The following is a 24,477-nucleotide window of genomic DNA, read 5'->3' as shown; positions in this document are numbered from 1 at the left end:
AAAGGGGTAAAGCTCCCATTCACAGCACCTGTTATGATTGCATTGTTAAAAATGTAATGAAAAGAGCTCATTAAGGTGACATTAATGACGCTAGGAACAAATAGCAATAATAAATATTCAAGTATATCATCAGTGGTGACAAGGATGGTACCTGCCGTGATAATGAGGATAATGTGTTTGACCATAACAAAACTAAGGGCAACAATGATGTAAATTTTGTTTAAAATGTGAATGTATCGTGGTGATCAAATCATTTCGTGTGCTTGATTGCACAAACGCAGTGACTGCATGCATGTTTTAAAGAAATTAAGTCACGAAAGGTCTTCGAAACGTCTGTACGGAAATATACAAGAGTGCACTTGAAACACAATCAGCCTTGTATACACGAATACTTCTAACTTTATTTTCTTTTTATACACGATCTTCTTTACATTATTGACATGATATTTTCATTATATCATATGAGCCTTTATGAACACAGTTTCCCGTTCAGTAACATAAGTGTTGTTATCATAAGCAAATTATGAATATGGTTCTCGTTCAATAACATAAGTATAAATTTTACATCCTCTCCATGCAAATAGAAATATTTTTGTCACTTCACCTTAACAATCAAAGCCATGAAGGTATACCTTTTCTTATGTCTTATGTTTGAAGGACAGAGATGCAGATTGTGACTAATCAAACTTGGCAACTTTATCATTTATTTCCTGTCGAAGCATATAATTAAAAGGTGGTCAATAAAGACCAAGAAAAAATAAACTAAATATTCACAATGAAACCTGCACTCAAAATGTCTTCGAGTAATATAATTTCGCTATGAAACCAAGCTGTCAATTGGGGCAATTACATCTTTTAGCTTCAGTACTATTACTAGTTCCTCGGACGGGTCGGTATAGTTCTCGGATAGCACTCTGCTGAGCCCGCTTTCGAGTCTCCGGCTGGCCAATGAAGATTTAGAGGAATTTATTTCTGGTGATAGAAATTAATTTCTCGGTATAATGTGGTTCGGATTCCACAATAAGCTGTAGGTCCCGTTGCTAGGTAACCAATTGGTTCTTAGCCACGTAAAATAAGTCTAATCCTTCGGGCCAGCCCTAGGAGAGCTGTTAATCAGCTCAGTGGTCTGGTTAAACTAAGGTATACTTAACACTATTACTCTTGTAAGAGGTGACTCACCAAGCTGATGACTTCCCGTTTTCAAGGATTTTCTTAACTGACATGTGATGAAAGTGCAAAGTCATTAAACCTTACCTTTCCTATACCACTTCTCTTAAGTTCTGAACTCTAATCTTACTTAACTTCGTTAATGAATGATAAATATCAGTCTTTCGAATGTATAAATCCATTAAATGTAAATTCAAAATCAGATGACTACATAAGCGACCCGTTTTCTTTCTTTCGTTCAATGGCCGATGGTATGAGGGAAGTAATTACCTTGTTGACGAAACACGAATGAGGGGAAAGGGAAAACGTTTGGGAAGTCCCAATTCAAGGATGATTTAAGGGTTTTTAAATGTTCTTAGTAAAAAAAAAATAATTAAAATAATTTATATCTAAGCCTTAAAAATTATGCCGTTTCCTTGCTGCAAAAAAAAAAAGTAGGAAAAGGGTTCCAGACGACATGCATATAAACTGAAAATAAAAAAAATAAAAACACTTGCATTTAACCTTATTTTTTGTAGCGCGCTTTTATGTGTCATCTAAAGTTTCCTTTCGAAAAAAAAACGAAAAGAAAATAGAGATGCTAAAACTTTCTTTACAAGATATAATAATAGCTAGATCCGCCATTCCTGAAGACAAACTTGACAGAGGAAAAGCACACGAACGTACCTAGCCAGAATTAAGAAGGGCATGTAATTTTCCTCTTCTGTATACCGTACGATATCACTTCTTGCCATCTCCTTTAGAAATAGATAACAATATATACGAGGGATATAATAACTAAAATTATGCAGCTTCATACAGATAAAGGAAAGGGGATAGGCAGAGGGAGAGGTGGTAAAATGCGGATGAGAGTAAATTCTTCCTTTGGAAAATAACTAAAAGGGAGTTTTTGGGTCTGCAATAAATTTAGACTATCATGACCATAACAGATTCGTGTAATTCTTGTAAGAAAGAACAAATCCTGCTGAATCCTCCACAGGGGATGGGAGGGAGGGGACCTATGGAGACAGAACTTAGGTAAAAGGACAGCTGATGGAAAAAATGGGACTGGAGCTCGAGACTACGATAACTTCCACGTTGCTTGCAAGATATACTCTTCATATTTCTCTTATATCTATTTGGGCTCCCAGCTTTCTTTGAGATCATGCTTTTTTTTAATAAGAATCTTCCATGTAAGTTAATTCTCTTTTGACCGAATTTTGTTCTACAGTCTGTTAAAAGTTTTACCTTTCACTAAGGACAAATTTCGCTTTTAATTCTTATTTGCTTCTTTCGTCTCGTGCTTATCATTCGAGTCTAACCTCTTAACCATTACCGTTGTTCTCCCTCCTTCTTGAGATTTACCATCACAACTTGCTCTTGTTCAATGCTTTTCGCCGTCTGCTCTACGCCGTTACTCCACTATCTCTATCCTCACCTTAAACTAAATTATTTTGGGCATGTTCTTATAACTTCAAAGTATCCTTTTCTTCTAATTCCTTTTCCCTCCATACTCAGGCAACAGCATCTTCCTTTTCCTCCTCTATTCACCCCCTAGCCATTCCGCTAAAGATAACCCGAGGCTGCAAATCCTCATCTATCTGCTCCACGGACTGCTCTGATGCGTCGGTTAGGACGCAGAATGGACTTATATATCAAGGCTGAAAGCCCGGCTGTTCAGTATTGTGCGTCAAGCTTTTAAGCCTTTCCACAGTGGCGGCGGAGAGAGAGAGAGAGAGAGAGAGAGAGAGAAGAGCAAAGCTCAAGATATAAATCTCGAGCCAAAGCTGACATAAAACTGCCGTTCTCTTGCACCAAAGAGAAGAAGAAACTCGACGTCATGATGGGTTTCTAGATGACTTCTTCAGCCCTGCAGGGTATTCTAAACTCAATTCTCCAACCTCCCCCCTTCACCTACTTTCCTCCATTTTTCTCTAGCAATCTAGGCTTCAGGCATGGACTTCAGACTCAAGGAAGACTTCAGCACTGGATCTTCCCTTCACCGCATTTCGGAAAGAGCTAGTCAGTGACCTCGTGTTATTTTTTTTTTTTTTTAAGAACCTCTGTCCAATATTCGAACTGTTTTTATTTCCTGCAACACGCATTGCTTCAGTGTTCTATTTTCTGAGGTGCTTTTTTCTTCTCTTTCTTTCTCTCTATTTATTTCTTTGTGTAGTGAGTCCTTGGCAACCAATAAGCATTCTTGATTTTCATCTCTGCTGCTTTATTTCATGGTCTGTAAAATCAAATCCTTAAAGAAATTAAAATGGAGCACAGTATAAAATATCTTTATGCAACAGTTGATTGATTTATGGTGGACTGTCAAGAGGATTTAAAATGGATTTTATATTTTTCTTTCTCGTTCACATCAGCTACGGTTAATTCAGAATGATTAAATTCCTGTTAAGCAAAGATAAGGTAGAAAAGACGCTCAGCCGTTTACTACAAGTCTCAACCGGGAAAATTACAAAATATGTCAAAAAGATTATTTAATTGCAAGGAACAAGGGTCATTCATATCATTTCAACAAATTTCGCTACCAAGTAGAATGTGCTCTCTCTCTCTCTCTCTCTCTCTCTCCGATCCCGTGGCTAAATGTATCTCTCCAGGACTCCTACAAGTCCTTTCCCCATAACCATTAATCACATAGATTTTTTTGCTTTGTTTTTTACTTCTCCCTCCTTTCTCAGGAGGATAAGAACCACCAGGTAGCACACTGGTCTTGTATTTTAGAGTTCTACGTGCTGGTAAATTGGGAAATTATGCAAAGTTTGCTGGTGATTTCATACCGATGGAGGGTGAACTGGAGAGATGGTGGCAGAAGAGGGAACGGAAGGGAAGGAAGCGAACGGCAGGAGGAAGTAGAGGGGTAAGTGGGTGGGGTGTGAGACCCCCTTCAAAGTATAATATATCTGTCCTTGGTAGCCATGATGGCCAACTAATGGCCAGTAAGACGTGCGTGCAAAGCCGTCGAACCGATATGGCTTGCCAGAGGAAGAAGAGGAGAAGGAATACTGGAGGAGGAGGAAAACGACCACTGAAGGCGGCAAAGTCATCGCTGTTGTCGTCGCTGTTGCCATTAGTTTTGTAGCGGTCATAAGAAAACTCGTAGGACTAAAGCTTCCTTCCATCTTTTCTTCCTCCCTTCTGCAAATGCCCTCTGGAATGGGGGATATTCGCCTCTCCTGGAAACGCAATGGCATGTCCGTCATTTCTTTTTTCTTTATGGTGAAATCGAGATTTGGACGATAGGTGAACGAGGATTGAATGATGGAATGAAATGCCCTGTCTCTGGAAGGGCAAAGGATTTCCCTGGAAGCGTTACCATGCAGATGGATCCCGATGAAATGGAAAGGCGATTCTGGCAAACCGCTAGTTCTTGGAGAGAGAGAGAGAGAGAGAGAGAGAGAGAGAGAGAGAGAGAGAGAAGATCGTAGCGTACAAAGGTGACTGGGTAGTCATGGGTTATTTATGGATATGGTACAATGGAATCCTTACAGTGATACTTTAAAATAAAAGGAATCCAAGTTATACCTATTAGTTCGGAAAACCGAAAGGAAACCCTTTTTCACGTGAAAAAATTGGCAACCAAGTATCAACGAAAAATCCATTAGAACGTTAAAGATGTTGTTTATAAGTCTCTAGATTTTATACTGGTCAATTTTCTGAGAAGCCAACATGTCATTCAAGCTATTTCTCAGGCGACAAGAATCAGTTCCTAACGCTGATATATTACAATAATACTATCTGTTTCATAAATATGTTTCCATACCTCACGGAGCCTTAAGTTTGATGGACCGAGTTAAAATATTGTATATTTGGTATCCTAAATTTATTTGCTATTAATAGAAAACTGTCAATTAATCTCAGTGACAAAGCAGAGTCTAAAGCTACAGAAGTCTTCGTTAATACTTCTTTCTCTAATATTTGGTATCAAACCGACCTCTTGTCAATTCTTAGCACTAAAAATCTAAACACTGGACAGGTCCTAAACAATTCAGATTGTTAGGATAGAAATACAGATTTTAAAATTCATTTATTTAATTTTATTTACGAAAATGTCCAGGTACTTTCTCCTAAACTAGGTAAACTTTACTGGGTTTTGTTTTTTTAAAAAAAGAGATTATCGTTTACAAAAATATTTATATTACTGCATCAACTCTAAATGGTGGTATAAAAGTACACTGCAACAATTACAGGAAAATTTTCATCATCCCGATGGTCCTTATGACTGTTAAAGCAAATTATCTCTAATGTAATTACCTTCAATCTCAGCAATTGCTTCCTAGAAGACATTCGGTTTATATGAATCAATCAGGTACTTGTGATACTCATTCAGACCTACCAAGTTACATTCAAGTGAAGCTCGATGAGGGTCCTGACTAGTTAGATCTAATCTAAAGAGCCCCATACTTAGCCATTCATAGCTGTACAATTTTTGCCATTGCGTAGTTATTGGTTTTGGCCACATGCCATTAGTAAGATTGCCCAGTCATCAGTTGCTGTTAGAACTTGAGATGTGAAGATGAGTAAAGAGGGTAGATTACGCTATATTAATCTGGAAAACGACACAAGATTTACAAAGCTTGGTTAATAGAATGGATCATGTATCCAGAGACATGGGACTTACGATAAAAAAAAATAGAAGTAATGAGGACAGAGTACGCAAAAGAATGAAATAAAATAGACTGAGAACACTCGATGGAATAACATCCAATACAGGCTCTCTGGAGTTAGAGTTTAGTGAGAGACCATGTAAAGGAAACCAAACAAGAGGCCAGCTGAATAAGATTTCAAGACTGAAATTATATTCAAACGTAAAGGGCCCCATAGACGATACGACCGGCGGATCATGGTTCCGTGCTTACTCCGGTATCCGTGTTGCCCATTGACATTCAGATTTACTTCAGTTTGCAGAAACCTGGTAGAGCGAGGGCATGGCCGCTCCGCTCAGTGATGACCCTGTAGACAGCGCTCTTGCAACAGAAATTGGAAAGTCCCAACGAGAAAGGAGAGCTGGATTAAACTATGGTTGCAGAAACGAATTATCTCACGATTGTATATTTAATGAACTGAAATTTTACCCTCATGACTTGTTTAATTCCCCGAGAATGGACGAGCAGACCGACATGGAATTATCATATATGGTTCCCCCTCTTATAAAAATGAAAAACACACTTGTATGAGACAACCAATATCACTGTATGAGAGGTTGCTGGCTACACTTCGCTTCCGCGCCACAAGTCGTTCCTTGGGGCATAATTCTAGACATGTAAAGCAATTATTCAAGTTATGCAACACGAGTTTACAAAGGTAAAAAGTAACTATGTTGCATACACAGCACCTTGCATAGTCTAATGGCATATAGTCTAATATACAGTAGGTCTATGATCCGTTAAAGCAGAATAGGCCCTTAAACCTATGTTTCTGTAGCCAAGTAAGAGTACAATTTTCAACTCTTTTGTACACAAAATTTTTAATTTATACAAGGAAAATTGAAACGTCATTGAAAATATTATCATCATAAACTTTTATTTTATGTACGGAAAATAACAGTGTAATTTAAACAACAGTACTAATACATACATACATACATATTTATATAATTGCTCCTTCTCCTGTAATTTGTCAACTAATTTACCATATGCCTTATTTCGATTTCCTTTATCGGAATAATCCTTGCACTTAATTAATTGTCCACAGACAAAGATATTGCCTATGAAGTTCAATAAACTCCTCCCAGAACTCCTCATCTGCCGACGTAGCAGTCAGGTTTCCCTTTCAACGTCTAGTTGAAACTAAAGTAAATCCTGAGATCACGCCATAGGCGTGGAGGCTTCGGGCCACCTGAGCTAAAACGAAAGCCACGAACTTGGCAACGGCAGGTTACGAGCTGGTCGGAGAGGCCGACGGACTCCGCCCACTCTTGGTCGGAGAACATTGACAGAGGTTTACTTCCCGGTCAGATGACCTGATCCGGCGATCGTATCGACTATGGGGCCTTTTAGATTATGCATTAGTCTGGTGCAGTTTGTATTTCTATAAAGGCATGAATTTTGGGGAAAAATTAAATATGCTTAAACGATTTTGTCGACTTGTGATTAATGCATTCTGAAGAATATTAAGAGTCAACTGGCAGGATTGAGTATGAAATTTTGCGATAAAGGGAAGTACTAAATTTCATATGATGAAGGGGTCATTTATATCTCGTAATTCTGGTCTGGAAGTCATTGAGAAATTAGGAGCAAACATCGAAACACACCAGAAAAAAAATATATACGGAATGAAGAGACTCAACACAACAATGCTAACTAAAATGCTACGAGGAAAAGACCGTAGATTATCGAGCCACAAACTTCACTATGAGATGGATAAAAAAAAAAAAAGATCAACCGTAGAAAGACTTATCTCTCTCTAATTTTTCACATGAATTAAATGAAAATGTGAATTCCATCCCAAAAACTGGCGTCACATTTCCCTGACAGATGACGAGCAGCGGTGAAATCTCATCATAGCTACAGCTATGAAACATGATTAATTAAACTACGGGATTCATATTTAGTTGGATTATGAGATATTCACAGTAAATTTCCCCTCCTCATCAATGTGGCAAATATTTCTCATGATGTCAATCACTGAACTCCTTGCTGGCAAATTATTCTATTCGCCCCAGATACATTCCTGCGTTTAATGGAATACTTATACGGATTACTTCAACATATAAAAAAGCAAATTCATACCCTGTAGGAAGTCTTACAGTTATGAGAGAAAAAGCCAGAATTCGCCGGGAGAGACAGCCGATATGTGACTAGTCCCCAAATGAAAGCTTATTACGATGCAAATATCATCGCATATCAAAAATTCGCTTCCACTTCGTAATGAAACTTGTAATCTAATAACAATTAGGTCCACTGGACATTTTGTGTTAAAATGCATTGAGGGATATTGATCATAAGCCATTTTCCCCACTATATTTCCATTGAATAATGAGCAAGGGCTAATGTAATGACCCGTTTAAAGGAAATGAAAGTAACTGTATGTTGAAAGGGAAAGAGCCAGGGCGGGTGCAGAAGAGGTAATATAGTTACGAAAATACAGTTAAGCTCTACTAAACATGGTTAGTGACTGATTAGGTGACCGACAAGAAATGCACAAACCTGACACAATCACTGGATCATGTCCCTCAGGAACCATCTCCTTTAACAGAGTATATATATATATATATATATATATATATATATATATATATATATATATATATATATATATATATATATATATATATATATATATATATATATATATATATATATATAATGTGTGTGTGTGTGTATGTATGTATATATGTATTTATATATACACACTCATATATATTTACATATATACACAGATAGATAAGCAGATAGATAAATATATATGCACATACACACACACACACACACATATATATATATATATATATATATATATATATATATATATATATATATATATATATATATATATATATATATATATATATATATGTGTGCGTTACAGAAATACCAACAGCATTTTCTATCTCAATATGATAAATGAATGCTTTTGGATATAAAAAATATTGCTAAGATATATGTATATATAGTATATATATTATTTATATATATATATATATATATATATATATATATATATATATATATATATATATATATATATAGATAGATAAATATTTTATGGAAAAAGATCAACATTAAATCGGATCGGAAATCCCTCTTCCTTTCCATCACGATCCAAGCAAAAGCGGGTTAGAGACAAAATGAGAATGGATTAGGCGCTATTTACGACTGACAGATCCAAACTATCAAAGAGAAGTAAAGCTACTTTAAAAGAACGTCTGTGTTAGTAAATATATCACACTCGGCGTTCCAGTCTTTGTCTGTCTGAATACCGGATATCTCAACTAACTAGGATACAGGAGAGAGAGAGAGAGAGAGAGAGAGAGAGAGAGAGAGAGAGAGAGAGAGAGAGAGAGAGAGAGAGAGAATATAAACTAGTACATACAGAAAACCGTTGGCTGTAATAAAATATACTTTAATGGTTGTCACTACGTAAAAAATAATTTGCCGATCAAAACAGTGACGTGTGATTATTTTTATATTTCATGCAGTTTTAGGCATTTCATATGCCAGCCGTTTTGCCCAAGTATGGAATGTCCACAAAATGCATGTATTTAGTATATAAAACCACGTGCACATTAAGGGTAAATATTTAACCAAAGCATGTATTCGCCTTGAATATGTCGCAATCGCTCGGCGATTAATTAATAGTTACTGCAACTATTTAAGCAATTATTTCTTCGGAAGCAGCAAGTAAGCGAATTATCAGTGGTTATCCTTTTCGCATAGATCTTATAAATAATATTATTCTGTAAAACATCCTGTAATGTCGGTATCACCTATGGTGGTCATTTATCTTTTATTGCGGTATTATTTCTTTTCCACAGCAGTATATTCCGGATGAACAATCTCTTAAAAGTAATTATGATTAATGCACAACACTAGAATAGTTATGATTTCCAATATCATCTATACATAAGTTCTTCCTCAAAATACTAACCTATATTTTTGCTATCCTTGGTGATGCCAAACGTGAAAAATCAAGTCTTAGCCAATGCATTGCATCAGCGGTCTCTTTTTTTGTTTCAGATGTTTCTGTTTACATGTAGGTTCTTCAACCTGCATATAAACATATAAATTTAATATTTTCCCAGCTTATGCTTTTGCACAAGAGTCATCTAACGTTAAATTTGGGAGTTTTTCCTTTGAACAACATCTAATGGTTTTTCATAACTCTAAACTAATTATATTTACGAATAAACCACACTTGAAAGGTAAAATATCAGTGAAATTCATAAGAAGCTGTCTTTATGAAATATTTGCATCCCGGGCACACAACAGGCGCACGTCATACTGAGCTTAACCCCGTCACACCTTAACCCCCAAAACTAATACGTAAAACAAACCCTTGACGCAAATCAGCAACCTCAACATGTAACCTTTCAACACAAAAACTCACTTGAATTATTGACGTTCGAACGCTACGAACTCCATGAGATTATATCAGAATGCGGGTTCTATCTCCATCACTCCTTTCAAATGTGACGTTGTACTTTCTTCTGCGTTTTGTATTCCCTGGCGATTCCGTCGTTCCTACGATAATGACGTCGTGAACGATAAGTTATGCGTCACGCTAGATGGTCGTGCGGGAGATTTTTGCAGATTGAATTCTTATGGACGTTTTATATGACTGTGCAGATATGGTTTTTAGATGATGACTAAGTGATAAAACATACATGCGAAGAAGTCACCATAATCATCATTAAAGCTTTCGCGTCAGATTTTCCCTTTATGGGATTAGGCTGATTTATTTTCTTTAAGCTAACCCTACTGTCACGGGCTCTTGCTCCTAAAACATCCCGTACAGAGAAGAGTTTTCTTCTTTGGCTCCTGTCTTGTGAACTTTCTGCCTGAATTCCGCATCCAGTCTAGGTCTTCACCTGTAGGTTTTATCGTGTTTTCCCGGCCCTTATTATTTTTCGTAATATTTCTTCCACACCTACTACCTTCCTGCTGCTTGCCACTGTTTCATCGCATGTCCAAATCATCTCAGCCTTTCAGATCTCAGCCGCTGGAGTCCGTGTGCATATGGATTAAGCTGGCAATATGCCAGCACGAGCTCTTGCTCCTTGAACAGTCAATATCGCTCGAATCCTATTAGCTACATGTGGCTAAGCATTTGAATTATGTCGAAAGTGCTGAACAAAATCTGACAAGATAATTTCATGAGTACCAAGACCTAAAAAAAGAAACGGTTAAAACGTTCTGTCGGAATTAAAGCCAATAATGATACAAGGCGTTATACAGATACACACCCATAAATAAAATAATTTGAAAGTGAAGACAGCTTTCATAAAAAAGAAGCCGTGCATAAAAAAAGTACGAGCGACATTATTCTTGCGTCAATCAAAGATTAAGAAACAATATAAAGCATCAATACGTCAAGAGAAGAGGTTAAATAATGAACAAAACTATTTTTAGTTGGATAGACGAAGAAGCATCAAGAAAAAAAAAAAAAAAATGTACGAACATTCCTGGACTCTTAAAAAAAACCTGCGAAGGAAATTATTCTTCGATTGCAAAGCAATTTCTATGGAGCGTATTCGCTCCAACCTTCGTGAAATTGAAGGAAAAGGAAGGACAGGCAGACCGGATATTTACAATTGAAAAGGATCGAATCTAAATGGGAACAGGGTAAATCCTATTGTAAGCCTTTCCGATATCCTTGGCTGACCTTCTCGCCAAGGACCTCCCAGTCAGCACAGCTTTCAATCACGCCTATTGTGTTTTATCAATGGCCAACCCTTATCCTTTCCTTTTTTCCTTTTTTCTTTCTTCTTTCTCTTCTCTTTCAGGGATAGAAGATACGCGGCTCAGTGTGGTGCCATTTTTATCAGAAAATAATAACAGGATACATTGCGGTATAATACACAGACCCCCTCCCCCACCCCGACATATCTCAGCCTTCTCCTTCCGTTTCGATCTTCAGTAAATTGCCATGGGACCTACGGTCCTACTTACACATTTCTAACCAAGTAACTTTATTTCATGTTCTTCGACTACCTTTATTTCTCAACATACGAAAGTACAATGAACATGATTTAGTCACACTTATAACAATTAAATTATAACAATTATACATACATATATATATATATATATATATATATATATATATATATATATATATATATATATATATATATATATATATATATATATATATATATATATATATATATACATATATTATACATACATACACACATATGTATGGTCTAGTGGGCAGCGCCCTTGCCTTTCAATGGGGTCTCGTTAGAGGGATGAAAGGGGGTTTTCATTTAGTTACTTCCTTAAGGGGCCAACAAAGAATACCAACCTGTAACAAAATGAAGGGGAAAGAGGACAACTTACCTTGACATTACCATTAGTTAAGTAGTGATTCGAAGGTTGCCATGGGAAATGATTAGCAAATTACGTTAAACTGAGTTTATTTACAGAAAAAAAAACCAAGGAGGCAATCTGAAAAGCTGATGATACACCAAGTAAACTCAAGAAATGAAATAATGCAAACTGGCAATGTGTAATAAATCTCTGCATATGACGAGTTAAATCCGTCTTGAATGATCAGGCTCTCTTGAGTGCGACGAAAGGGGGAACAGATTAATGTTCCGGACTGTGGACCAGGGATGTCTTGCGTTTACTGGAAATGGCAGTACTTTTAAGATGATTTGAGGCACAAGGTTGGGTCGACTGAGCAGATAGTAGCGAGGACCCTGGAAAAATGATTCGGATTAGCATGCTACACAAAGAAGTTTCTCTCTCACTAAGCTAAAAAAGGCACCATGGAGGAGTTGATTAATTAAATTTAATTAGCCCCTGGTAACACCATGGAGGGAGTAACCTACTGCTGATCACTGAATTGAATTAACTTGAGGTATGGACAAGTCATGGGGGAAAATTTTGGGCTGCTTTGTAGGTATATTCTTAACCAAAGGGGTTGGTTTGGAGAATGAAAAGTGAAAATTTGGAAAAATAAAAAGAAAGAAATTCACTTGAGAGGAAAAGACTGGCTCGAGGACTAATTGCTTCTGACTTACTTTTTTAGACCTGTGGATGTTCGCGCTTAACATACAAGGACGGATTGTCCAACGCCTTAGTCCCTCCAGAAGAAAAAGGAGTGGAGAGCAGTGTGACCTTTCGTGTCGCCGTCTGGGTACTGAGTCGTCTGTGGTTTGCGAGGCGAGATGCGTATCTGGCGGCGTTGGTGTAGGTCAGTCATCCTGCAATTTAGTCATACAGCCAGCAAAAGTGTGGAGAAAAATAGGCCTTATGGTTAAGTACTTAAAGGTTAAGTTCCTAGTCTACCTCACAGCCTGGATTCGCCTATATCACTAATGGAGGGGCATCAGCTACTGGACACGTGATAACAAGGGGGGTCAAAGGGGTGCTATTGTCCTCGCCCCCCGCCCAGGTGATGTGGGGACGCTTCCTTAGTTCAGAACAGGCGCTAACCTACCTTCCCGCCAATAAATCGAGCCTACCAGTTAACTGAGAAGTGTTTTTGTTCAGAAATTCGAATTATTTCCTGGCTGGCTAAGAGGGAAGAATAAAAATACGTGAATATATATATATATATATATATATATATATATATATATATATATATATATATATATATATATATATATATATATATATATATATATATATATCTGTACTAATTACTGGCCTTCCTGAAATTAATAACATGAAAGAATCTTTGACATTTAAATAAAATTTTTATTATTAATATCTTCAATTTTGTGGTGATTGTTGCAGGTTTCAATCATGGAACCAATGAAGGGTAATTCAGTGGCCTTGCTTAGTGCAGAACTGTGGAACAGGAAAGGAGAAATAGTTGACGAAGATTCACAGGGAAGTGTCTTCAATGAAATGCGGTTACAATTCAGAAGGGAAAGTAACACATGGGAAAGGAAAGATAAAACCACAAAAAAAATATGGCAATTTCTATATTATTAACAGCAACGGTGATGATCAGCTGAGGACCTCATACTTCTCATACAAATAATTACATGCCATGACTTGATGTAACTTCAAGCTCATGTTACCTGGAAGTGACAAAAAGACCAAGACATTTTAGAGAATTCACTATTTGAATGTTAAAAAATGGTGTCGCAACCCCTGAGGTCATTAGTACCGGGGTATCTTGGAAGTGTTTTTCTACATAATTTTTTTTCACTAAGCTTGTCTGTAATCGACAGATGATAGTGAATCGTGACCCTTAATAATTCTCTTGTTGCTTCAGCTACTCCTCTTAGTGATTCAGTTAAAACAAAACAACAAAAAAGGTAAGCGTAATTTCACAAAAGAGATAAAGCTATTAATTCACTCCTCTGCATCGCTCATATTTTGATGTGACTCCAACGCTGACGACTCAAGGAAAACGGTCTAGAGAAGGAAATCCAGCAGCGTGTAAGCCAGCTTGCAGTGCATGGCCAAGGGACGCGGAAGGACAAGGAACTCTTAGAGGGTGGGGGTGGTATGATGAGGACACAGTGAGGAGAAGGGGAGGGGGAAGGGGAAGGGGAAGGGGAAGGAGAAGGGGAGGGGTAGGGGAAGGAGGAGGCGAAGGGATGAGGGATGGGAGGGGACCACAGCAAGAACTTCCCCTCGCAACCTCCTCCAAAGTCACAAACAAGCAAAGTTCGTGTATCGCAAGAGATCGCAGTAACGACTAATAAAATCAAGCGAGTGCTTTATGCCATCAGGCAGAGAGAGTCGAATCAAAGAGAATATTACCGTATGCAGACAAAGTCGCCGGTCATAAATAATACTAAATTTCAATTCCTTCTGTTTTCTTCTTTGCTTTTCCTCTCTTGAACACAAGCGCGTTGTCAATTCATGCGTGATGTGGTCGATAGAAGTGCCTGGCCGTAGTGCATGCGAGTGGTTTTTGCTAGAGATTACTTCCATTCAGAATAAGAGATGGGGGGAGTATCACACGAGGAAGAAAGGGGAGAATGCAAAGTATTAACATATTACACAGATAAAGAAAAACTACATGAATGAATAGTTGGATACAATAAAAATTTGCTTTCACAAGCCTTTGAATGTTGCAAAAATGCCGAATATAGAACTTTTTGCTTGAACATTCAGAATTGTGGACAGAAAAAATCCATTAATTGTGTTATTAGTGAAACTGGCGAGAAATGTCTTAGTGAAAGCTGTCAAAATGAAGAGAAACCCTTTATAGAGTCGTTAAACTAAAAACGAAATAGGAGAAATAAAGAACTGAAGAAAAGTACATCCTCGAAAATTATTACAATACAGCAATGAACGAAAAAAATGGAATAAAAATAAACGACCCGACATAAGACAGCAATAAATGTGTCATAAAGAAAAGCACGCAGATATTGTAATCACAAGCTCCAATTTAATTAAAGAGTTTATGAGCGAAAGGAACAAAATTAAATCACTTTTTCTTTTAAATCTACGGACGTTCCAAGTAGCGGAGAGAGGAGACACATTTGTGGAAACTTCTGAGTTGTCGAACTGACCTTTGCTGAAGACGTGGTCTTGGCGCCTTGGTCCATCAGGACGAAAGTTGAGTCATTCTGACTCTTGTTGTTTCAATGAGAACTTTCTCTTCCACTATAATGCAGATGTGAAGAGACAGAGCACAAGTGCATTTGCATTTGTATGGAATGTATCCATAACCAAACATGGGCAAGAGCACACATAAATAGATGGGTGTGTAACTTGAAATGTTTGCAGTAACCAAATTTACGAAATCTTCATTTATTGTCATTACTTTAAGGTGCTCCATCTTAAAAACCTAATAATTTTAGAAATAAAAATACTCATGAGGAGGTAATTTTTCCCAAAAGCTTGGTTTACAAATCCTTACCTTAAGTGGCAGGACTGTGAGCCCTGACTGGTCGTTCGGTGTCGATGTAATATTAAAAGGTTCAACCCTCAAAGGCCTCTTCAGTGTACAGTACATCTAGCCACAGTGTTTCACTGACATTTCGAGGAAACTCTGGGCATTCGTATGTATCAATGGGCTGTCATTTCGGACCTGAGTACAAATGAAAGTGTCAAGCAAGTGGCTTCATTAGGTTCGAAATTCCTGCATAGCATATAAATAAGTTATAGAGTATGGCATGAAACATGCAGCTTTTTTTAATATTGGTCTAATTAATAATAATGAAAATAATGATAATGATACCTTGATATTATCTGAGAATGGCTGGATATTTACTCAAAAAACTCTAAGTTTTGACAGAATTTCTACCATTCTTAACAAAAGCAATAACAGTAATACAAATTATAATTAATCTAACGGATAGCTGGGACTATTCTAGCCCAGGTGAACTACAAGTATACTCGAAATGTGTAAAATGTAAAAGCAACTCATTCAGTAGTCTTGAGTGGATAGGAGTGCATTTTTTTTCTTACTTGCTGACACGCAGCTGGCACTCTGGACTTTCTCGCACTCCTCTAGGGTTCTTATGCTTCAGATTCTGATTCTTTGTCCTCCAAATTGTTCGAGGTATCCAACGTCAAAGTCCACAGGAAGCACTGTAGGAATTACTTAAGGATCTTTGCAGCGTTCCTGCAGCCCCTAACTGCAACCCCTTTCACTCCTATTATTTTTATGCCATCTTACTTTCAACCCTCTTCCAACAGTTTTTTTCATATTGCAACTGGGAGGTCTTCCTCCTGTCACCTTTAAAACCTTCTTTACTCTCAATTTCCCCTTCAGCGCTGAATTACCTCATAGGTCCCAGCGCTTGGCCATTGGCCTAAATTTCATATTCCACTTCCAAAGTCCTGAGGAAAATACATAATATGCAAATAAGAAAAGGAGAATGAGCAGTCTAACTACGCGCTGAATTTCGTCGCAGATAACTGATTTACTAGGGAAGGAAAGATGAACTCAAGTTCGTTTCCTTAAAAATCCATTGAGCTTCTTTTATGCTGAACGAATCATGCATCTAGTGGTTAGTCAGCTGTTGCTAGTTACAAATAGGAAGAAAAGGCATTATACATATACATATACACACTCTCACACACACACATATATATATATGTGTGTGTGTCTATGTGTGTATACATACAGTCAGAGTGTGCATGCCTGTCCTTTTGTACGTCTATGAACGTTTGCGTGTGGGTGACACGTAATAACCTTTTTCCAGTTAATTTAATTCGGTCACTAACACGAATCCCCAGATTAATGTAAACTGTCTTTTTGTTAGCAATAATAGAAATGAATACAAAATAGACCTTCCCCTATTTGCAACGAAAAGTCATTTTACCTTCGCCACAAAATCACTAGCCGTTTCAGCATTTCACTACATTTACTGAACAATCTTCCTACGTAACACTTTCCATGATTTGAATATACATACAAAGAGAAAGAAAAACTTCATCATCCTTACTAAACACACGAAGTCTAGTTAATTTCAATGTTTTTTTTAAATCCTGTGTTAGCTGAAATACCATTATTGTATCACGGTTGAATAACCGCGGATAAAATACCTCGGTTTCCAGCTGTGTTCAATTAATATGAATGTTTTATACAACTGCAGGATAAATGGCATCAATAAAATTAGATACACTATTTCCAATTCGCAAGTGAAGTTAACAATATCTCCTGGAAAAATCAATTACAGACTACTTATAAAGGCCAACTTCCATGAGATATAACAATCATGCAAACATGCAAAAAATTCCAATAAACCGCCTAAGTAACTGCACTGTTTTTCACAGATGGGTGATAACCTGTTTCCTGACATTTTTATCCGAAAAGACAAAGTCATACCCGTTACGCCATGTGACAGACCTAGACATCAACAATTTAACCTTCAAATGAATCTAAATACACGATAAATCGTCAACCATAAAAATAGAATATTGTAACTCACTGTATCACAATGAATGTAAACACCACAAGTTCAAAAAACAACCGTACAATCTGGCATGATGACAACAGAATATGCATAGAAAGCCGGTTGAACAAATGAAGTGTGTCGATTATATATCCCTTAGCCTTTAATCACAAACAATTCACGACGGTAAAAAAAAAAAGAGACCCTATAAGTAATAGCCTCGCAAGTAATGGCTTGCATAAACATCCACCCAATAATTATCTCCTCCCATATTTACCTAGAAATTAATTGCTTTCAATATCCATCTATCTACGCGTTGTTAATTGAATTTCATCCGGAGAGACAATTCATCACCTCCCACAACGAGCTCAGTTTTAAACCCAATCATCTTTTGTTTTCAGTGTTCACTGATTCTGTCTTCTCTCTTGCAGTGGAGGAGGCGACGATGACAGCGTGTACTACTAAGCACGTGAGAGCGAGGGCGGTGTTGGGGATGATGTCTTGGCAGCGGGTGGCGATGGTGACGCTCCTGTCGATGGTGGTGATGACAGCGGAGGTGGCCTCCGCCTGCGACATCTCCGAGTACGCCTGCGACGACGGAGGATGTGTCACCCTTAGCCATTACTGCGATGGCGTCGCACATTGCTCCGATTACTCGGATGAACCTCCTGGTTGCACAGGTGAGGAACTAAGTCAGGAACAGTACACACACACACACACACACACACACACACACACACATACACACACACACACACACACATATATATATATATATATATATATATATATATATATATATATATATATATATATATATATATATATATCTAACACACTCATACATAAGTTTACATAACATCTTCATTCTGACGAGCATAGTCGAACGTATGGTTCTGATATCTTCACTTGTCTAAAGTTGGTGATCGACAGGTAGTGTACTCATTGTTACCAAAAGGAATTCTGCATTAATTTAGTTGCAGGCAGAGAAGATTTAGGGTGCTAACATTACTTATCATTCCTTCAAAACTACATTTTCACTGGAGAGACAAGATAGCGTAAAAGAACGGCTGATACATCTTATACCTTACTGCAGCTGTAGAACTTAATTATTTCTTTACAATTTGCATTCAAAAACACCATGAACGGAGCACCTAGAGAGGGGTAGGTAAAACGGCCAAATAAATGATATGATTGCTGGTTTGAATAACAAAATGAATTTCTGAAAACAGTGAATTCTCTTTCAATGTTTAAAAAACAAAACTTATGATCCACGTGCATGCCAGATTTGAATTCTTAAAGTTGCTGTTCAACTCTGTGCCTTCGGGAGGATGACTGGATTGTTTCATGTGGTTTCCGGTCAGGTTATGTCACTGCAGGGGTAACCATATTAAATCTATGAATATCTGTCCAAATATTGTCCGTGGTTCAACTGTTTCACCAAGAAGTTATTTCAGTTATCGCGTTAAAAACAGTTTCGACAAACTGATACTCAGAATGACATGCAATCAAATTTTTCATAATCACGGGCAATCCATTCCAAGAGATGTGGACAAAACAATTACAGCGCATTCGTTTTACAAAAAATGTCAAAGCTGGAAATAACAATCATTATTCGGTTTCCTGAAGAAAATGCGCCAAACACAGAACTGAATATTATTCACTTTTTCGCTGACATGTCACAAGTCGAGACAGCTGCATTCAAAATTCTGATTCTTTATATTCGCTGAACTGTTTCGAACTCTGAAGCATGAATTCTTTTCAGTGTTGTTTCTTTAGCTGAGAACTTTTCGGAATCATAAAGAGAACATCATTAACAAGAAGTCACTTGTTAATGGGATCTTAAATGCCACGCTTTGGCGCAAACTATAAAATATACTATAGTCTTTGCTTCAGTGATATTTGGAGTTCTTTAACAAAATATAGATCATAAAATTCGTTACAAAATATATTTCAGTGAATTGCAGTTTTCGGTTTGTATAACGTAATATACTTTTCATTTTCAACCTTTATATTGTTTCAGTTGGGACCTTTCATTTTTTGACAAAATGTTGAGCAACACAATATCTTTTTCCAGTTCCGTCGATGACCCATGTTGCTGAAAATGTTAAACAGATTTGCTTAGTACAAAAGCCAAGAAGACGGGAATTCCAAGGCCTTTTCATCCATCGGAGTAAAACAATAAATGTAAAAATGGAAAAGGAAGAAAAAAAAAGCTGTTCATGACCACCAAGAAAGCCAGTTAGTGTTAAAGTTTAGAGGTATTTTCTTAAATGACACAGACAAATAAACACATCCTCAAAACTCTATTAATCTAAAACCAAATAAATCTATCCATAAGTTTGAGAAAAAATTACCCTGCTATAATTCTACTTGCAAGCTACAACCAGCTGTTCCTACTGCTACATGCAAACTGTCTACACGAGCTACAAGACAAATAATCTTAACTCTATAACTAGCACATAGTGCGTTTACCTCTGAAGACAAAGCGCCCAGTATTCTATAGCCTATAGAAATTTACGAAGCATTTCTACATCCGCAATCAAGGAATCTCGGCCAAGTGACGAAGCGCTGCATTCTAAAGTTAAAGTTTTCGCAAGTTCAGATCCGTTCGATTCCAAGCCCTCATTAACCCTAGGTCAATAGCTCTGCCTGATGATTAAAAGACCGAGAGCGCTCGCTTTACTTACGACTAAAGTAGCATTTCGGAAATCAACTGAAATAATTTACGCTCTGATCTGCATATCCAAACACCGGCGGTGCGTTTGATGCTGATGTCCCTGCAGTGCTGTGCAACAGCTGGAGTGCCCAGAATTGCTTGATGTATATCACTCAGCTCCGGAAGCTATCAAGGCTTACAGAAGCAACTTCGCTTCGTTAATACTGAAGGGAATGCTGATTCTGGCATTCGATATCATGCATATATTAATGATGAAGGAGTGGGTCTACTCTATTTCTGTTGCCAGAGTGCGAAAATCAATGGGTTTCTGTTTTCGTTCTTGAAAGGTGTTAGTAAAAAATGCTACATACCGCTGTCCTGATTACTGTTGCAAATAGTTGCAACAGCAACAGTTGCCCCTTTCTTGTCTACAGATTGGGTGACAATCTTACATTCCTTACACTTATAAAAAAAACATTTAAAAACCGAATAAAGAAAAGTATTGAAGGAGGACCACTTTTGGGTTTCCAATAAGGAATTCTCCTTTCCTGGATTTCTCTTTCTCCTCTGAATATCTGTCTAATTCACTCTCTTTCTCTCTCTCTCTCCACTGCAATCACCGGCAGGAATTGCAACACAAAAGGACCTGCGACAAAATAAAAAGAAAAAGAAAAAAGGAATCGAGAGCGTCCTCTAGAGAGCAGTCGCCTGGTAGTGAAGAGCCAATGGAAACTCCGAATGACCGATCTTTGTACGGTGATTGGCTTCTGGTCGGAGGCGATTTCCGAATCAGAAGACTCTCTTCTTCCCACCGCTGAACACCGCCACCGTCGGAAAGTCGTCCAATATGTCAATTCCTCAGAGGTATCCGAACACAGCGGCGATAAAAAGCCATGAATAACTGAATGACTTCGGTAAGTCCAAAGTAAATGGACTTGCAGTTCGACTTGGTTCCAGTAGAGGAAGCCCACTCTGCCAGCCCATCCTACCGGCCACACCGAGCCAGCTACCAGCCATCCTCTCTATCCCTGAGGGACGCTTCCGAGGCCTTTTAGCAATTCTTTTACCTCATTACCGAGATGGATTTCTTTCTCCAGTTCAAGACTTGGAAGAGAGAGAGAGAGAGAGAGAGAGAGAGAGAGAGAGAGAGAGAGAGAGAGAGAGAGAGAGGTGGGTATTAGACAGCGTACCGATTTAACTTTTTTCTGGGCTATACCCTTCTTTTAATGCCACTCTACTTAGGTATTCTCGAGTTTTTAGGTCTTGAGCGCCTCTTTCATGGCTGAAAATTGTTTTCTAGTTATATGAAAGGGCTCAGTGTCTATATTTTACATCGTTGATTTTTGTCCTAGGTTTCTCTCCTTTTATGATAAGTATTATCCATTTCCTTTCTTCTCTTATCTTTCTTCTCCCCCTCTCTCTCTCTACCCAGTCTTTCTGCCTCTTATTCATCATTCTATAACCCCTTTGCCTGCTTCCTGTTCCTAAAAGCCCTAAAGTGACCTTACGCTCTCTTGCCCCACTTTTATCGCCCGTTAATAAACTTCATATTCAAATTGAGGCCTTAATATTAATATCGAAAACCTCCCAAATGCATCGTAAATCCAAAAGCGAAAACACTCAATGCCCTCTGAATGGGGGCACTGGGATATGGGGGAAGGAGGCACGTGAACATAAAATATAAAAATATAAAGCCCCGACCACTTTATTACCTTTCAATTTTTCCCTCTTGAAGTGAGGAATTAGTGAAGAACTTTTATATTTCCTGACCTAACAAATTGAATGAAGACGGTGATAAGTGAGAAAGGATTTTCCTCCAGATTCTTCGTAGGTTTAGAACATGGGCACAAAACAGGACTTCTGAGAATCTATGATGCACAGTGTATGATTGTAGTCCACTTCATTCCACACAGACGACAAGATATTTTCCTTGGATTTGTTCCTTTCCTCAGCGTTCTCTGTATGTTCTCCCGCGATCCACCATATCACGCTTTCAGTTCGATATTGTGTTAGAATTTGTTTCTGTCCATCTATACATACATACATATATATATATATATATATATATATATATATATATATATATATATATATATATATATATATATATATATATATATATATATATATATATATATATATATATATATTTAACATATATATATATATATATACACATATATACACATATATATATACATATACATACATAATGTGTACATGTTACAAATCCCCACACACACACACATATATATATATATATATATATATATATATATATATATATATATATATATATATATATATATGTGTGTTTTTTGGTTCAGAACTCGAATCGTCCTTGTCTTCCTCTTGAAGCGCAAACTTAGCTAACGCAGCGAATTCAATTTCACACCAAAATAGAAATTTCCTACTTGGCGCACTCCAGTAGTAATTAGTTAAGATAGGACATAAATCATTATACCGTCTATGCCCACAAAAGTATCCCTGGAAACTGCCGAAGAACCTAATGTAGCCTTAATCAAACATTCTACAAGCGTTAATTATTATATCCATTTTACTTTTACACCGGAATTGATAATTTTATTCAATTAACTTTTACATTCTTCCTATCGTAATCTCTGCCTATCTATCATCCTCTGTCTTCTCTTCCAAAATCACTTCACCTTTACAAGCCAATTTTTCTCATTTTTTCCCCCCGAGGATATTTAATTTTTTAATACATTTTATCGCTTTCATTCATTTCCTTCATCAATTTTATTGCTAATTTATATACACGATTTATAATTTGATAGTAGCCAATCCCCAAACTTATTACTTTCTTTCCCCTTTCCAATTTATTTGCATTGACATTGTCCGACTATCTGTCTCTCTCGGTCGTTATTAGCATGCATTCGTATTCTCTTTTCCTTCATTTGTCTGGCTTTGTGTACTCAATTCCTCCATCCCTTCCTCTCGCCGATCAGTTATTTCTGTAATTTTCTCTTTCTCCATATATTACTGTACCTACTTCCACTAAAGTCTCCCATCTCTATCTCTTAATTACTCCCACTCAATTCTCTTTCTCTCCACCTACTCCTCTGACTTATTTACTTAATTCTCTCTCTCTCAGCTTGATCAGGGCCAAGCCACATAAGTAGACGCTTTCCCATTGTAAATAAAAGAGACTTGTTTGTCAGCCTCCTCCCATACGATGGCATCTTACCTGACCTGTGTCTCATTAAGCTTAATGAGTGTGATGAAAAGACAACCTGGTGATTAAGAGGGTGGTGATGATGGTAGCGGTGAAGATATATGGGTGATAATGGTGCAAAGATAAAATGAATCAAGCTCGTTGTGAAGAAAAGGGAGAGAATAAGGTTGATGATGAGAGTGATGAGATGGCAGTGATAATAAGGTAGTTACCGATAATTGTAGCGGTTTTATTACTGATATAATGGTAATAATGATAAGAGTGACTATGGCGTAGATAAAGATACGGTAGATGATAACGGTAAGGATGACAGTAAAGATGGTGTCAATTACGATAATTATAACGATGATGACAGACATGATTAGCATAATAAAGATGATTATTATGATGGTGAATATGAGAAACTTATGATGAAGTGAACTGTACTAGCTATGAGATTTTACAGTATGAGGTTGAATAGTAATGATGAGGTTGCTGTATGATCACAAAACAATGATGGTAAGAATAGAGGAATAATGGTTAACTGAAAGAGATGAAGAAAATTAATAGGGGACATAAAAAGATAAAAATGCTGTGAACTGTTGAAGTAATTCAAAGAAGCCCAGTCATATTTTCCTTACGGATGGTTACTCCAAGAGCAGAATCCTCAGCTTTCTGTAGTTATCTTCCTTAATAAAAAAAAATATTCATAAAGAAAACTATTGAACGGACGGAAATATCCTGACCCCGGATTAATTTGAGTTACTAATCTATAGCTCTATACTAAGTTTGAAACTATATACCATGAAAGACAGATACGTGAAAAAACTAATTAACAAAAACATCGAGATAGTCATATACAATACAGTAAAAAAAAATCAGTAAGTATAAACTGTTAATGTGAGGTGCATAAGCGTGTGACTGCACACCAGTAAGTTTGGGCATCTAATAAATATTTCGTTTTAAATGTATCCGCATATGATATCCAAAGAAAGCAGATACTAATTG

The 24,477-nt window shown here is 37.2% G+C and overlaps 1 protein-coding gene and 1 long non-coding RNA gene across 2 annotated transcripts in view; one reads left to right on the top strand and one right to left on the bottom strand.

Moving 5' to 3' along the window:
• Positions 1 to 24,477, bottom strand: part of LOC136838632 (uncharacterized) — a 242,049-nt gene that overhangs the window by 106,525 nt on the left and 111,047 nt on the right. The window contains exon 7 of the long non-coding RNA XR_010853058.1: positions 15,655 to 15,825. This is a non-coding gene — a long non-coding RNA (uncharacterized lncRNA). The remainder of the gene's footprint in view (positions 1 to 15,654; positions 15,826 to 24,477) is intronic.
• The window catches only part of LOC136838631 (uncharacterized), a 259,640-nt gene that overhangs the window by 194,155 nt on the left and 41,008 nt on the right, over positions 1 to 24,477 (top strand). Inside the window, exon 3 of the mRNA XM_067103920.1 lies at positions 18,070 to 18,318. Coding sequence (XP_066960021.1) covers positions 18,084 to 18,318 — 235 coding nt within the window. The 5' untranslated portion in view covers positions 18,070 to 18,083. The remainder of the gene's footprint in view (positions 1 to 18,069; positions 18,319 to 24,477) is intronic.

Source organism: Macrobrachium rosenbergii, chromosome 5 (assembly GCF_040412425.1).
Source record: "Macrobrachium rosenbergii isolate ZJJX-2024 chromosome 5, ASM4041242v1, whole genome shotgun sequence".
Classification (NCBI taxonomy): domain Eukaryota; kingdom Metazoa; phylum Arthropoda; class Malacostraca; order Decapoda; family Palaemonidae; genus Macrobrachium; species Macrobrachium rosenbergii.
This window is presented reverse-complemented; position numbering and strand designations above follow the sequence as displayed.